At 37.3% G+C, this 16,167-nt stretch overlaps 1 protein-coding gene and 1 long non-coding RNA gene across 2 annotated transcripts in view; one reads left to right on the forward strand and one right to left on the reverse strand.

The window, feature by feature from the left end:
- The window catches only part of LOC118558664, a 41,255-nt gene extending 38,642 nt beyond the window's left edge, over positions 1–2,613 (forward strand). The window contains exon 3 of the long non-coding RNA XR_004928420.1: positions 2,556–2,613. This is a non-coding gene — a long non-coding RNA (uncharacterized LOC118558664). The remainder of the gene's footprint in view (positions 1–2,555) is intronic.
- Positions 1–16,167, reverse strand: part of LOC118557447 (vacuolar protein sorting-associated protein 13B) — a 167,330-nt gene that overhangs the window by 51,335 nt on the left and 99,828 nt on the right. The window contains 2 exon segments of the mRNA XM_036127477.1: positions 11,269–11,448; positions 12,423–12,557. Coding sequence (XP_035983370.1) covers positions 11,269–11,448; positions 12,423–12,557 — 315 coding nt within the window.

Raw genomic sequence — 16,167 nt, forward strand, 5'->3', positions numbered from 1 at the left:
ACAAACAATGCAGTAAATGTAGAGGAATACTTACAATTGCTAGACCTGCCATCACTGGGAAAAATACAAAATTAAGAATTAACCCTACCATAATAAAATAAATAACTAAATAAAGAAATAGGTAAGTCAAACAAGGGCCCAGGGGTAGATGATTTTCTCAATGAGTGGTATAGAATTTTTAAAGAGGGCCTCACCCAGCAATGCTAGATTGGATGCTGCAAAATGCCATTTATATCCCCGTCTTGGAAAGAGGTTTTAATCGCTGTTATTGGAAAAGAAGGCAAAAATAACACACTTTGTGAGTCATATTGCCCAATCTCTGTTCTAAATGCAGATTATAAATTATTCACCTCCATTTTATAAATAAATAATTAATTAAATAAATAAATTAATTAACTTTATTGATCTCACAATGGAGAAATTCATTCAATTCATTTTATCTAAAAGACTTGAGCACCTTTTACCCAACTTGACTGATAATGACCAATCAGGTTTCGTCATGGAAAGACAAACACAGGGCAACATTAGTCGTACTCTTCACATTGTCGACCAAACAAACAGGCAGCAACTGTGATTAGCCTGGATGCAAAAAAAGCATTGGATAGGGTCTTGTGGCCCTTTCTATATAAGGTTTAAATAAACAAATCATATGATCTATTCAGTCACTATATAAAGACCCCTTCTCCAGGATTATAATTAATGGGCACATCGGGGGAAGCTTCAACCTTGTTTAGAGGCACACATCAGGGCTGCTACCTCAGCTTCTCACCATTATTCGCAATCCACATAGAACCCCTTGCACAAACCATAAGGCAACATGCAGCTGAAGGGGGTTAACATTGCAGGAGAAAATAATATAATTGAGTGTTTTGAAGATGACATAATTATATACCTACAGAATCCCAGCGTAACCCTTCCAATGCTGTTTTCAAGCTTGGAGGACTACGGGAAGATGTCAGGGCATAAAGTTAATACCTCAAAAACACAGATACTACCATTTAACTATAAACCTAAAATTAGGTAAAGATGCACATTAAACCGGAAAATAAATCAATTAATTACTTGGGAGTCACACTTACGCAGGACTTGGACAAAATTCAGGAAATACAGTATTTTATAATTAACAACAAGATAAAAAAAAGGATCTCTTTAAATAGTCAAAATTAGTATTGGATTTTGGCTCAAAAATTGGGATAGTAAAGATGAATATACGACTCACGCTGCTATATGTTTTCCTATCATTACCATTAAGATTCCAGAATCTCAGTTTAAAACATGGAATAAATAGTTATCCAAATGTGTCTGGCCAGGGAAAAGACCAAGAGTAAAACTTAAGACTCCTTAATTGGATAAATGATGTGCAACACTCAACAATCCTCCACAAGCTCCAGAGGCAGGAGGGAATTTGGCTGGAAAACTTTGATGTGTTATTTTAAAATACCTCAATTATAAAATAAATGATTGCATACACAGCAACAACGGTGGAGGCAATGTGGACAGGTGACCACCAAACACTGTATTTTGGCAATGTACCAAAATGCAAACCTACTGGGACCAAGTTGTTCAGGCTCTGGAAAATGTAGTAGGTTACAAGATAGCCGAGGACCCACGTATTGTATACTTGGGCTGGCTTGAGCGCAAAGAGATACAAAGCAAGGACATCCATCTTCTCAAAACCCTGATAGTGGCTGCTATAAAGGCGATTACCAGGAAAGGGTTGAAAAGTGACTCTCCGTGCCTGACACAGTGGATAACAATAGCAGAGGATATCTTCACTATGTAGAAAATGACCTACTGTCTAAAGACAAAGTCCAAGCACCTCGAACAACACTGGAGAAAGTGGCTTGATTACGCAAAGAAGGAAGGACCTACCATCAATTAGACTGAAAAACCAGTCAAGGTCATATAAGAAAAGTAAGGTGACCCGCCCCCTCCATTGATGTTATATTTTTGTTACGTTTCATTGCCTTGAACAGCGTTGAAAAATATTAAAAAAATAGATAAAATAAAAAAAGATGGAAACAGGACTTTTGTGTCTTAAGGACATTTCACCTCTCATCTAAAAGGCTTCTTCAGTTCTGAATATGTTAGGAAGTAACAGGGTTATAAGATGTAGTCAAACATACAAGACTTTAAGTACTTAGGACTGTCATGTCCTGGATGACTGAGAATACATAGCAAAATAATATATACGCTAAGATTTGTATGATTTGAGTTCAAGGGTTTGGGGTAGGCTTCCACAAGCTTCTTACAATACTTTACTAGATTTATGACTCCCGAAAAAGAGGAAAAGAAGACAAGCAAGAAGGCTGTTTCAGTTGTCTCAAAATAGAACAAACCTAAAATAGAATAAAAATGTGTTTTGTTAAACATCAGTGCACTAACGTTTTATCATTGAAAGTTAAATGCACACTATTTGAGATAAAATAGTTCATATTGCAGCCATTGTAGGCAGGATTAAGCCTTCACAAAGATTATCTTAATGAGACTGATTAACTGCCATCAGCTCTACTTTCACACAGTGAAAAAGGCTAATTCCTTCTTTTTTTCCACAGACATTGCCCTACCAAGACCACAGCTTATGGAAGTTGAGCAGCGTTGACCCAGAATGACCTATTTTCACACTCAAAACCTAAATCTTCATTTCTGACTCACCTGCTAATTTAGGATTAGGCCTCTCACTACTGGAATTTTACAGAAGTTTTGGTGTAAAAAAACAAAAAAAAACAACAACAAAAAAACTGAAATACTTATAGCAAATGTTGAATTTATCAGCCAACGTCCATTATCTCAAAACAGCATAAAAAATAATAAACAAAAATTATTTGTCATCTACTCTTTAACGTCATTTAATGGCATCCTTCAACTATGGGTTCCTGAAAGTTTTATCAACTTTGGTCATTAAGGGGTGCATTTCAACTGCAGGGTGTGGGAGTGTAAAACCAGGCCGTTTACATAGATTACGTTCCTTGATGCTGAGCAGCTTCTCCCCCTGCAGGAATGCAGCTGCGTATTGGGAACACAGATCTCCGCAGACTGCAAAAGTGGACTCCAAAATGTGATTTAAAACAGTAGAAGCAGACCAATGCAGCATTAATCTCAAAGTGTTTCATATTAGCTTGGGTTATTCTCATTCCTTGCTGCAGAAGAAAGAAAAAAAGAGGTGTGCCTGTGATTACAAGCTGATATAATTTAGGACCATTTCATAGCAGTTTGAATTAAAAAGGTTTTAGCTCAGATAAATTTTGCCATAATCTACAGATCTTTAATAATTTAAGCTTGTGAGTTATCTCATAGGAAGAATAAGCACACACATACACATAAAGTGGTTATGGCAGCATATCTGGTTCATTCAAACCAAAATCACTGAATGATCAACAACCCTGGACAGCTTTGAATGCTTTAATCTAGCTTTCAGAAGACAAATGTAAAATATTCTAAACATTACTGCTTAAAAGCTCTAAAATCACCCTTTGATGAAGGTGTTTCTCTCTCTTTCTCAGTCTCTGTGGAGATGATAAGAGCAAAAGGCTGCTGCTCATTTAATTAAATATTTCCATTAAGGTTGGCAGGATTTTATAACTGTATTTGAATCTAAACTATGTAAAAGACTGATATTAGGCATGGGTGGCTAGGTTTGAAGCTTTTGTTTGCAAACAAAATAGAGAACTTATGTCATCTAGTTTCAAGATAATAAAACAAATGAACTGCACATTAGTATAAGCTGAGAGTAGACTAAAACAACATGCTGGACATATTCAACTATTACAATCCTCTCACTACAAAGCTCCATCTTAAGTTTTGGGTTGATCCCAAAGGTCCTACTTCTCTCTTCCAGGGCCATTTTTGGGAAAGATTTCTACCCATTTCAGCCAGTTAGGTACTTAATCTGGTGATGGAAACATAATGGGGAGTAAATACCTCCATAAAACGACCCTGGTTCCCGAAAAGGTTTCGGCAACGGAAAAGCACCTTTACACAGAGCATTGCTTAAACATATTAGAATATGATCTGTTCTGTTTGGCCTTTTTATTTTTGCAGTGGAGATTAAATGCTTTCTCATTGCTAAAACTCAGATTCTGGTCTGTTACTTTGCTGCTGTTATGAACAGCTACTCAGGAACCATGTAACTGTAATCTGTATCAGCTATTTGTGAGTCAAACATAATCCAATAACTCTGTCCATCTTCAATGTCAAATAAAAATAAGCTATTTATTGAAAATACTTTTTCAATGACCTTGTGAGCTTTTGGATATAATGCAAGAGCGGAGGACTGTGTTTGTCGTAGACACACTCCAACATTAACCTGCGTCTAGCTTCAGTTTCTATTCCTGTGCTGCTAGTACTAAGTAGTAATAATTGTACCATTATTTTATTTTCAACTGTAGCATTTGCACCAGCTATTATTCGCTTAAATACGTTGCTGTCTGAAAGAAAGAAAGAGAATGTTCTGCTTGGGTACACAAGTTTCCTTTCGTGTGAGCATTTAAAGTGGTACTTTTTCTCATTTTCTCATCCATAAAAGGCCTTTTCACTACATGGCTATGTAAAATACAAGGATGAACCCTTCTTTATGCTCTTCGTGGACCAATCAGAGATAACCATATTCACCTGGCCATGCCTTACAACTATGTAAGCTTACATGCTTTAAATTGTCATCTAGGGACGAGCAAATGGCACTCGCTGATGCATGTTCAAGAGCTTTGCTGAGCTTTCTCTATTGTTCTTAAAGATCTGCGTTGTACTGTTAGCTTAGCACATAGCACCCTTGCGCTCATGGTCTAATTTCAGCGTAATTTTGGCAACTTTCAGCACAACGACCCATCATGCCGAAATGCGCTGGCAAGAACCTTGCTGGTAACTTGCTAGTTGGAGTTGCTAGCTTGTTATGCTAATTTATCCACTTTAACCTCCCAGGTATGCTCCACGTTATTCTCTTATTCAATCTGTTGTGGGAGCAATTGTGTAATTGAACAAGTTGCCTTACCAGATTAAATGTCAATTTTTAGTCTTATGTTAGTTTTTCCTCTATATGTTTTTTTCCTCTTTTTGACACTTTTTGACTGATGCGACTTTTTTTCCGGAGTGACTTAAAATCCAAAAAAATATGGTACTTACATTCTATAATGTCTGTAAAAAAAAATCAAATATATATGATTCCAATAAACAATATCTACCAGTAGAAGTTCACTTAGAATAATTTAGCTTTTATCAGGGCTGACAATCTGTCAAATTTTAGAGCCAACCAGTCCAAACCATGATCAGAACTAGAATAAATGAAAATAGGCAATAACAAACAGCTATATTAAATAGTATTCAGAATACAGTATACAGAATTCAGTATACCTAAAAATAGGTAGTGACGCTGAGCGCTCTCTCTCCTGGCAGGAGCTTAAAGGAAAGGAGCAACGACTGAGCTTAGGAAAAACATTAAAGGCGGCTGCACACTTGGTTGTACCGTGTACTACGCTGACGCCCTGCGGACATTTTAAACTTCATAGTTGATCGCACTTATTGGCTACATTATTTGTGACAAATTCCTACATTTTCTACACCAGGCATCCACCTCACACCTGTCAGTCCGTGGTACAGAAAGGCTGACTTTGCAGAAGCTTGCAAGTCGCAACTGCCTTGGAGACTTCTTCCCACCGAGCAGTTTATAGTGTGACATTTTGTAAAATACATATACTCGTCCGCAAACTCATGTCCGCCTTATTATGTGGGAGCCAAGAGACAGAAATAGCTCAGGTTGCGAACTGGTGCTATTTAGAAAGGGTCATTTTAATAAGATTAACTGTAAACACACACAGACATATAATAGTTTACTACATGCCCTGACCTCCTTTGGGTGGGGGGTGGGGGGGGGGGGGGGGGGGGGGGTCAGGGCAATTTTGTTGCCGGGGTGCCCCCCTCATTTAATGGTAGGGGAAACACTGGTAGTTATACAATAAAATTTAATTATGTGCAAGATTTGAGCCTATTGTGACTATCGAATCCAAAATATGTCTGAAAAAGCCTAAATAAAAAAACTGATACAAAGCAGTTTCATATATTGGTGCAAAGAAATTATGAGTACCAAGTTGAAGTAGGATGGGGTGAAATGCCAATGTTTTAGTACAAAATAGGGGTCTGAATTGACAAAAGGGGAGAAATTACCCAAAGCTAGTTTTAGAATAGCAGTTTATTATAGTCTTCAAAATAAAACGGGCCAAATACTCTTAATACAAATTAATTAGCATTGCCCAGCACTGTGTATGTTAAAAATGTGTATTTGGGAATACATTTCCCCACTGGCATCAATGCTAATAAAAATTATTCAATACAACCCATCCCACACACTCAAACCAAAACATACACTAAAACAGCACAATAGTCACTAATTCAATACTAAAACACTGTTAGACATGTTGAAATAAAGGTAATCTGATAGAGACAATGGAAGTGGTAGAGAATTTTGTTGTTGAGAAAAGGAAAGACATCATGGTGTGTTCCCTATCCAAGTGTTTTCTGCCCATCTACAAATTTTGACACTACTGGCATTAAAAAGGAATCAGTTAATTTACATTTGTTTCTGCGTGCTCTTTCAAATGCTAGCAAGGGTCCCACAGCAGCATTTTTTTAGTGCACACTCATTCTGTGTTACACTACTTGGTTACAGTGATGCAGCCCACAGCAGTAGTGCGCTCTTTTGAAAATTGCGTACACCTTTTTGATAGCTCTGAAAGTGCGCACGTCCACTATCAGTTGCTTTGGGTGGCAGTCAGGGGAAAAGAAGAGGAAATTAACACAGGAAAGAGTGTACATGCAGCGGCACTTGAAGCATTTACTGGTACCACAAAGCCAGGATCACCAGGGCATAGTGGACTGGTTTGCTTGCTAACGTCTTAGACATTCATTTTTTATTGGGGTAATCATGCAACATTCATATCTGGAAAAATTTATAATCAGATGGTTTGTATTCAAAGGTTCCACTGTATTTACAACATTTACTTGAACTAACAAGCAATGACCTAATGATGCAGCTCTCTTTTGGCTGTCTTAACAGTTGAAAAGCAAAGGTATAGTTATAATTATAAACTAGCATAGAAGCACCCCAGCAGCAGAACTTTGTTTACACACAGAAAAGTTAGAAAAGCTTGACTGAAGATATTTCCTGCCTAAATATATTATACTCTTACAGACCAGAGTAGCTTTAGAGACGAAAGAAGATATACTCAATATTAGGCAGGAGGTTTTAATCTTTTGGCTGACAGGTATATATTAGTACTGCCAAGAACTGTCTGAAAAAGATATTTATCTTTCATTTATTCAGAATCACTTCAGGAGAAATTTGGTCAGGATCCAACTTTATGAACAAAAGAGTTTCACAAATTGCCACATGGGGGTTTTCAAAAGTAGACAAGAAATTTATTTTTAGTAGCATTATGTCTACTGAAGATCCATCAGCAACAAAAAGTTCAGGCAGCAGCTTAAAGCCATCAGGCTGCTGCCTGAGACCAAGCCAGACTGTTGATTTAACACTCTATGGAGTGAGAGTACGCATACAAAGGAGGGGGAAATAGCATGATAGATGGACATATAAAAGTATGACAGGCTTCTGAAAGATTGTAATGGAGTAGCCTACCAAGGGAGATCCTATGTCAGTTCACACTCTGACTACAGTGTCAGTGCACCAATACAAAAAGCTTTGGTTACAGAGAAGAATTTGCATCTTTTTTTTTTTTTACATATATGAATGCCCATATATCAATGAGGATAATAGAGTGTCTGTTAGCTGTATGTGTGTTTGTGTGAAGTTGTCGGATCAAAGTAAGGAGGCAGTCATTCCCACCTGCTCTCATTAGTCTTAAGGTCCTACAGCAGGGCCAGAGCGGTATACGGTACCACCTGTTTCGGACTCCTCTGGGTAGATCCCTCAAGACGCTTCAAGTAATGCATACTACGATCACCCACAGGCTGACAGGTCAGTGTGACCACTCAATGTAGAATCCATAATGCATGCTATTTAGGAGGAAATTACTTTTCCTTAACTGGATACTGCATATGCAACACTGTTAACTGTTGACTGAAAGGCTGCATTAAAAAGCCTGGAAAGTTTTTTTAATTTTTAAACCGTGGAGAAAAAAAAGGCTTAACTATGAAAGAACTAAATATGATCATAATTTTGGGCCATAGGAATTCTCATAGGACCAACTTCATGTAGCATTTATAATTCCCTCCAATATCTTTAAACTGAGATTAAAGATCACTTTGTTTCCCCTTTCCCACAGATCCTATAGTATGGAAAAGACATCAAAACAGGAGGGGTTTATGGGGAACATCTTTAACATTTGCTCCGTTCACAGTGTGCTTGATTAAATGTAACATTTTAGGATCCCAGAGTTCTGAGAAAAGCATAAATCATTCTCTCGCAGCTGCTGGTGTGCCTAGGGAAAACACATGCTATTCCCCTCTCTCCCCTTCTCTCTGATCATAAGCCCACCCGATTTGTTGGTCTCTCAACTAATGAAACTCATAGCGAAGAGTGTGTGTGTATTGGTAGTGGACACCTGCAGGTTGCTGCTAGTCGCAAGGTTCTGTATAAACCTTGGCGCTGACCTTTACATCCTCTACCCTAATCTGTGGCCTTATTCAAGAACATCTTGATTTTCCCAATCATCAGTAACAACGTGGAGAGACCAGATGGAATAAAACAGCTAGCCAGTTATTGAACAGACAAAAAAAGATTAACTTTTATCTTTACAGTGGGACTGAATCTTGTTCTCACTAGTTAAGTACAAAGATTTCATTTTTGATTTGCTTGAAAGAAAAAACTAGAAAAATATTACTTGTCATTAAACACAGAACTACAACTTAACCTAAAGAAATCACCTAACTCTGAACATGTAAACGAAAGGTCTAAAGACAAGATAAGAAATTACGCAACTTCTAGTGATCATTTAAAGAGGACATTTTAAACCAGAGCTGTTTGGTTCTTTAGCATCAAGAGTTGAGCCTTTAATTGTGTTCAATTTATTAGATGGCTTCAACCTCAGCTCAATTAAATGAAAACACAGACGCAATCTGCAGGAGTTCTGCAAGTGTACCAGGACTTCCTTTAACCACCAATCCAAAACCCCAACCCACTCCCTTCATTTTCTAAGTAAACTGGAATTTTGTTTTAAGTCACTGGTAAACAACGAGACAGAAAACAGATGTCCCTGGCCATAGTTTTAAACTACTCAGCCTTGTTGAACCGACTTTCAATGAAAGGATTACAATAAGTAGGAAAAATTGCAACATTATTAAAACATGTGTCCAAGTCACTATTTAAATGTTGCTCATGAAACTCAACAACTGAGACCATCACTGCTTTAACATGGGCTATTTACCTCTCATTTGTGATTTGTCTTACAAGCATTTCACAGGGGGACCAGTACAAAATGTTCAAAAGTTCAGGCATACGTGCTGCAAAAATGGGTAATATGTATATCAGACCAAGAGTACTACATCAAAAGTGTTCCTAGGGATATAGACCTTTCTGCAGTTTAAACAATGAAAACTGTAATAAATGGGGTGAGATGGCTTCTGGGATGAATTAAAAGATCCATAAGGAAAGTGGAGGTGACTTCCAGAGCTTGTCACAACCCCTAAGAAATGAGACAACACAGATCACACATCTATGACCAGAGGTGAAACACTAAAAACAAGACTACTCTCAACCTATAACTAACTGCAGTCAATCAAAGTCACTGAGACATAGAGGCACAAATTAAGTTTATGTGTGCAATTGCTTGAGAAGGATACAATATATATATATATATATATATATATATATATATATATATATATATATATATATATATATATATATGTCTAAGATGTTATCAAAATTCTTAAAAACAATTTTTTTTTAAAGAATTGTATAGGCAGTGAAAGTCTACTGCTGGTTATTTATTATATATTTTTTTCTGTCTATAGAGTAACATCTATGGTTTTCTTTAGTTTGCTTACCCCAGCCCTAAGCTTTACATATACCTGAGCATATGCCAAGTAATTGCTTCATTTAGAAATATCACATACACTTAAGCTCCAAAGCTGGCTTTGTAGTAGCAAAGTTAACAAATCCTGAATGGCGGCAGCTTTTTAGGATTGTTCTTGGCCCACCTTTCACCTCTGGCAGAACGAGGCGTTACATCTATCATTCCATAAACATTTAACTGATAGGCTTTCAGTCAGCCCAGGTTGACAGCAGGGACTTGTCCACACACAAAGGTCTTTGATGTAGGTCCAAAAAGCCCAGAAAAACCAGACCTCTAAGTGGACATCTAAGAACGCCGCTGCTCACTCACTGGCTTCACACACATACAGCAAAACAGAAAAGGAGAGAAATGTTCCAGCTCATCTATTCCGCTGCTCTGTGATTTTTGCCTGTATTGACAGGTGTATTGCAGATAAAAGGACATCTGGCACAAATTCCCTACGGCCTTGTATGGTCAAGAAAGTAACACAGAACAATATAAACATAATGCCACACCAGTGGCATTTAGTAAAGGTTATTTTAAATCAGATTACTACACAATTCCAAAATTTCACATTCGTTTGTATGTCTAGAGTGAACTAACAAATATTATAGATGCAGGTATAAATACTCTTTATGTCAAAATAAAGGTATTTGGACAGAATGAGAACAAAATGAAACAAGATACTTTAAACAAGAAGATCAGAAAAAAGAAAAGAGGTAACATTGAGAAGGATTGCAGACCTAACATCTGCTGGGGTTATAGCCTGTGCTTTTGAGACTTAAACCCCAACTTCATCAATTTCATCTTCTGTCTCACTTCGTCTCTTTAGGGTTCTATTCAGTCTTCTGCTTTGTGTTTATGTCAAGTTTTAATATTTAAAAAGTATGTACTAAGTTTATGAGCCATTGCTTGGCCGAAGCACTATTCTTACTAAATCATAGTAATCATCTGAGACATTGCACTAAGCAGAATTTACCAGAATTCATAAATTTATCCAATGCCAGTAAAGCTGAAACCACCTCCATGGTAAAATTTTACATTGCTTTAAAAACTCTAATTTATGTTATTGCTACAAAACAAATGCATTTAATGACTTTCTTCATATCAACCAAGCCTTAAAAGGTAAATATTTTTCCTGCCTTGAGTTTAAAATCGCGTCTTACGTCTAACCAGGAACAGAGTACACAAACAACATTTAAACTGACTTCCTACAGCTATGCTCTAAAACCAACACATCTTTGGATCTGGGTAGCGGTTCTTTTACCTGAGTTCCTGCAATCATCTCCTTGCTGAGGCACTTGAACAGAAAACGCTAGCAGGTCCGGCGCCAACAAAGATTCAGGCTTGCGAATCTCATTAAGCCAGCGACTCATATGAAGTTCTTTGGTGTCAGAAGGGCCCTGAATAAGTGGAACCAGCTTTTCTTTTATGCTCTCCTCTGAACCTGAAAGACAAGAGTTTAAGGTAAATCTCAATTCTTTGCTTTTCCTATTTCTGAGGTCCCAGCAAACGGCTGGTAACATATCTCGTACTTGACGTATTTTTGTAGGGACATATTTGGATTTTGACCTTGTGAGCTGGCAACAAAGCTAACAACAGCCGTGTACAGCGTTTTAACAAAGCAGTATAAGACAATCAAGTATGAAAAAAATTATCAATGCCATTCAGGACAATCCTGACTTAATATCATGGCTAAAACAGAAAACACAATAAAAAAAAAGTAAAAAATAAAAATAAAAATAAAAGTACTGCATAAAAATCAAAGCAAATTAACGCAAAAGGCAGCAGGAACATAGATAAAAAGCTGATCGGGTGGGAAGAGCAGTTGTCTCCCAATTCAAAAGTTGATCCGTGTTTGAATGTGTACATGAGAGTGTGATTGGGTGAATGTAAACCTACATAGTGTAAACCGCTTTGAGTGGTCAGTATGACTCATATATATAAATGCAAACATGAGTATTAGCTGCATTGCATCCAAATAGTGTCATCTTGTGAATACCTGAAATAGTGAAGAATTTCTTTCATGCATCAATCTATCAATCTCATAGTTGACCAAATTTGTTACACATGCTTTTATTGTCAAATATTTCTGTGATTAAAACTGTGTTAAATCCAATCTAACCAACATCACGTGTGCATTTTGAACTTGTGAACTTTTCACAATCACACTATTTCAATCATATCCATCCCATCAAAGACCTGACCACTGCCCAATGACACAGCTCCAGGAGAAAACAGCAGCTGAATCAGATAGCTGGAAAGAAATCAAGATAAAGCATGAACTGAAGAAAGGAGGGGGTGGAGAGAGTGGAGCAAGTAAAAGTATAACTTCAAGAAAGTAAAGGACGAGTCTAGTCTTTCTCACTCTTTCCCTCCTACACAAGCAGTAAAGTTTTAACAGGGCACAGCTGTACACACCTGGGGTCCTGGCGCACACTTTTACAGCTCCCACAGTTCCCGAGGCACATTTCACCATCGCACGGCTGCAGAACTTCAGCTCCAGATTTTGGACCAAGCCCTCGAGAATCGGTGACGGGCCTGGATATTTCACACCTAATAAAAAAAGTGAATATGAACTGCAGTCTTGCAACTTTAAAACGCTTCTTTTGTGGCTCTGATTGGGCTTTAATTATAGCTGACCAACAAAGTGCTAAAAACAAACATGTTACAAATACATTAAAAAGAGAGCAGCTATACAGGTCATTACAGAAAAAAGTTAATTTTCTTGCAAAGTGCATCACATTGTAACAGATATTGTACTACATAGATACCACAATGTGCTGTTAAGATTAAAGACGGTTTTGCAGAGAACTAGAGTACTCAAACCAGTCAATTTATTACAAAACACAATTAAATCTACAGGATATATTATCAAAAATAACAATTCATTAGCATCATGTTTCGTCATAGCACAATAATCATAAGTGTGAAATCTGTGTTCTTGTACTTGCAGCTGAGTGAGAATATTTGCTCATTTTACTAGTAAAGTGAGGACCTTTTGTCAGTCCTTATGTTTATTCTGGGCAAGGGGTTTGGTTTAGCACTAAGGTGTCAATTAGGTTTAGGTTAGGGTTAGGTATAAACCCGTAAAGGTTAGAGTTAGGAAAGAGGAAGTTACGGTCCATCCAATCCCTGGGCCTCCCGTAATCCCCAGTTCCTGGCGTGATGATGGTCACGCTGCCGGCGTCTACCATAGCGGACCTTAGTCCACCCATCCATGAAAAAAAGGTTACTTTCTCAAAAAAGTCTTCGGAAAGTCAAAAAAGTGTTTGTTTTGTTTTTTGAAAAAACTAAGAAAATCTCTCAATAAAAGAGCTATATTATTTATTTTCAAAAGTAAAAACCAAAATACAGCGTTTTGACCTCTCTCTGTCTTCGTCGGGTAAGTAAAATCAAATCAAATCCAATAATCAAATGTCTCCTCTCTTTAACAGATGTTTGTCTGAGGATCAAAGGTTAGGGTGAGGGTTAGGCCATAGAAAGGCTTGAAGATGAATGAAAGTCTATAGAAGCCGAGGCACGGTCCCCACTATGTACATTAATTAAGGACGGGTATGTGTGTGTATGGTGGGAGAGTTAGCATACCAAAAGTAATTATATGTCGATGTTTTCTATTATTAACAAGTATTTAAAGCACATAAAAAATGAAAGCTAAACACTAGCTGGATAACAGAAAAGCATTATGGAGTAAATGGTGTCTGCCTGTTGAGAGAGGGGAGGAAGATCCATCCGTCAACTGACACATTCCTCCAAAGAGCTACAAACTGGCCGAGGGATGAATTCTTCCATCACCATTTCCAAAAAGACTTTACTGGATGTTTCAAAACCAATCCCTTCCTACAGTAATACCTCTTCATTTCCGACAAGTAGTCAAAACTTTCACTTTCAGTTCAGACAATGTACAGACCCAAATCGCAAAACAAACTATCAACAAAATTTTTTTAAAGTTAAGGTTGAAATGGGGAACAGTTAATTAACGTAAATGAAACAATGGGAGTTTATTTAACCAGATTTCTTGCCAACTGAATAATAGGATCTGTATAAATCAGATGACGGCCAGTGTTGTGTACAGCTGTAACAGACCACTGGCAAAGTCTTGAAATCAATCAGAGAAATATGAATCATTTCTCTTATATCAGAGGTTTCAATCTGTTTTCCAACACATTCTCTTCTGTGTTTCATGAAGATGTCAAAGCCATAAATATCACGGTTACAAAATATTTAACTGCTGAAAAAGAGGCCAGTTGGGTGGGCTGCGTTACTTTAAACAGCAGAAAGCATTGAAAAGTTGATTTCTTCCCAAATTACTTTGATTATTTCACTTCCTTTTTCTTTCTTTCATGAATTAAAAATGGCACAGGCCTTATCTGCTTATGATTCTAAATATATAAAATCTATGTCTAAATTATGAACAGTCAGAACTGTTGTATTTTTATATAGAAGATGTTATTTTCCTTCTGTGCACAGCTGTGCTAAATACATCCCAAAAGCCACTTGACGTGAAGTGACTCATTTTGGAACATGAGATGGTATGTTTGGCTTGGAAGAGTAATGCTCTCTAGGAATGTAAGACATACGAGGTTTGGTTGGCGAACCACATCTCTTATCACAAAAGCACAACCTTCTCTAAGTTATTGACACACACACTTAAATCACACTCATCAAAACAAAAAAATCCTAAAAAAGCATAACATTGTGGTAGCGCTGAGTAAAATGGAAAAAAAAAAAAAAAGGTAAAAGGGCAGTAACTAATTTTGGCAAGGAAGGTAGAAATTTGTCATTTTAAACAGCAAAACATCCTGATGCAACATAAAAATGATGGACTATATAAATCATTTTGGATCAGTACGTTCCAAAAGTACTGATTAAGTATAGCAGAGTTACATAATATAGCTGTTTAGGTCCAATAAGAAGCAAGAGCAAAAATCTGATGACTCTTAGTCTTGGAGGTTTGAGCAGATTTTAACTGTAGTTCAAATGTATCTTTATTGCAAGCATGCAGAAATGGATGGCAGGTTTTAACTTGACCGCAAATACCACACTTAACCAAGGGAATTGCTGGAAATTGCTAAAATCCCTAACCACTGACTTCCCTTCTCTCTCTCTTTCAGACAAATTACCAATCAACCTCTTCACCTGCTGTCTGAGAGGCCCTCTGTAAGCCCAGATGGGAGATGGTAATGTTAATAACGCAGCCAAAGTCTCTCTGCCACACGCTTTAATATACCTGCGAGTCAAACAAAGCTGTGCCGCATGCCCTACTCATTTAACAGCTTCCAGTCTGTTTAGGACAGAAGCAGGCGGAAGCCACTATATAGTGGACATCTTTTACTATAATGTCTTTCTATTGGAGGTTAATTTTTTCTACTCATAATGTGAAGCAGTGTGTAAATTACTTGGATATCCTGTGGTTTTATCTGTCGGCTGCTTTTAAACAACACAGGCCTTTTATATCTAAGTAAACATAACTGGCATCATGATAAACCTTTGGCACACTAACGCATTAAGACAATATCTGTACATTTATCTGTTCAGTATTATATTAAGGTATTACATTACATTCCAATAGGCTTTGTATTCCACAACTTAAACAGGAGCTACGTTTACATGGTCAAAAGTAATCAGAATAAAGGGCCAATCGGAATAAAAATGTGTCATATAAACACACCAATCGGAATATGATGATTGGATTAAGCTCAATCAGAATGAAATTGCAATCCGAATGAGAGGTGTTGTAAATACCGTTTGATAATCCTATCAGCGTGGACATAAACGCTTGTCAGGATCAAGTTATTCTGAATGTGCCAAACAGACCCCATTGCGCATGTGTGCCCGATGTAAACGTGACGTATTTCAAAACTGTCGGCACTCTCGATACAACCTTTCTGTTCCAAAAAACAAAAGAGTTCATAATTGTTGCTTACTCAGTAATGTTTCACTCGTAGTTAGAACCTCGTGCATGTCCATTCTGGGCGCTCTGAAGACAAACAAACTCGTATAACACTGGTTTACCATTTCTTGTTGTTTAGCAAAGATGGATATACTTCTTCTGTGTTTCTTTAAGGGAATATGATAACTGCGCTTGTCAGAGTAGTTATATTCTGAATAAAGCCAGGTGCATATATATGCACATTATTATTGGAATGATTGTGTGCCCGGCAAA

Source organism: Fundulus heteroclitus, chromosome 3 (genome assembly GCF_011125445.2).
Source record: "Fundulus heteroclitus isolate FHET01 chromosome 3, MU-UCD_Fhet_4.1, whole genome shotgun sequence".
Classification (NCBI taxonomy): domain Eukaryota; kingdom Metazoa; phylum Chordata; class Actinopteri; order Cyprinodontiformes; family Fundulidae; genus Fundulus; species Fundulus heteroclitus.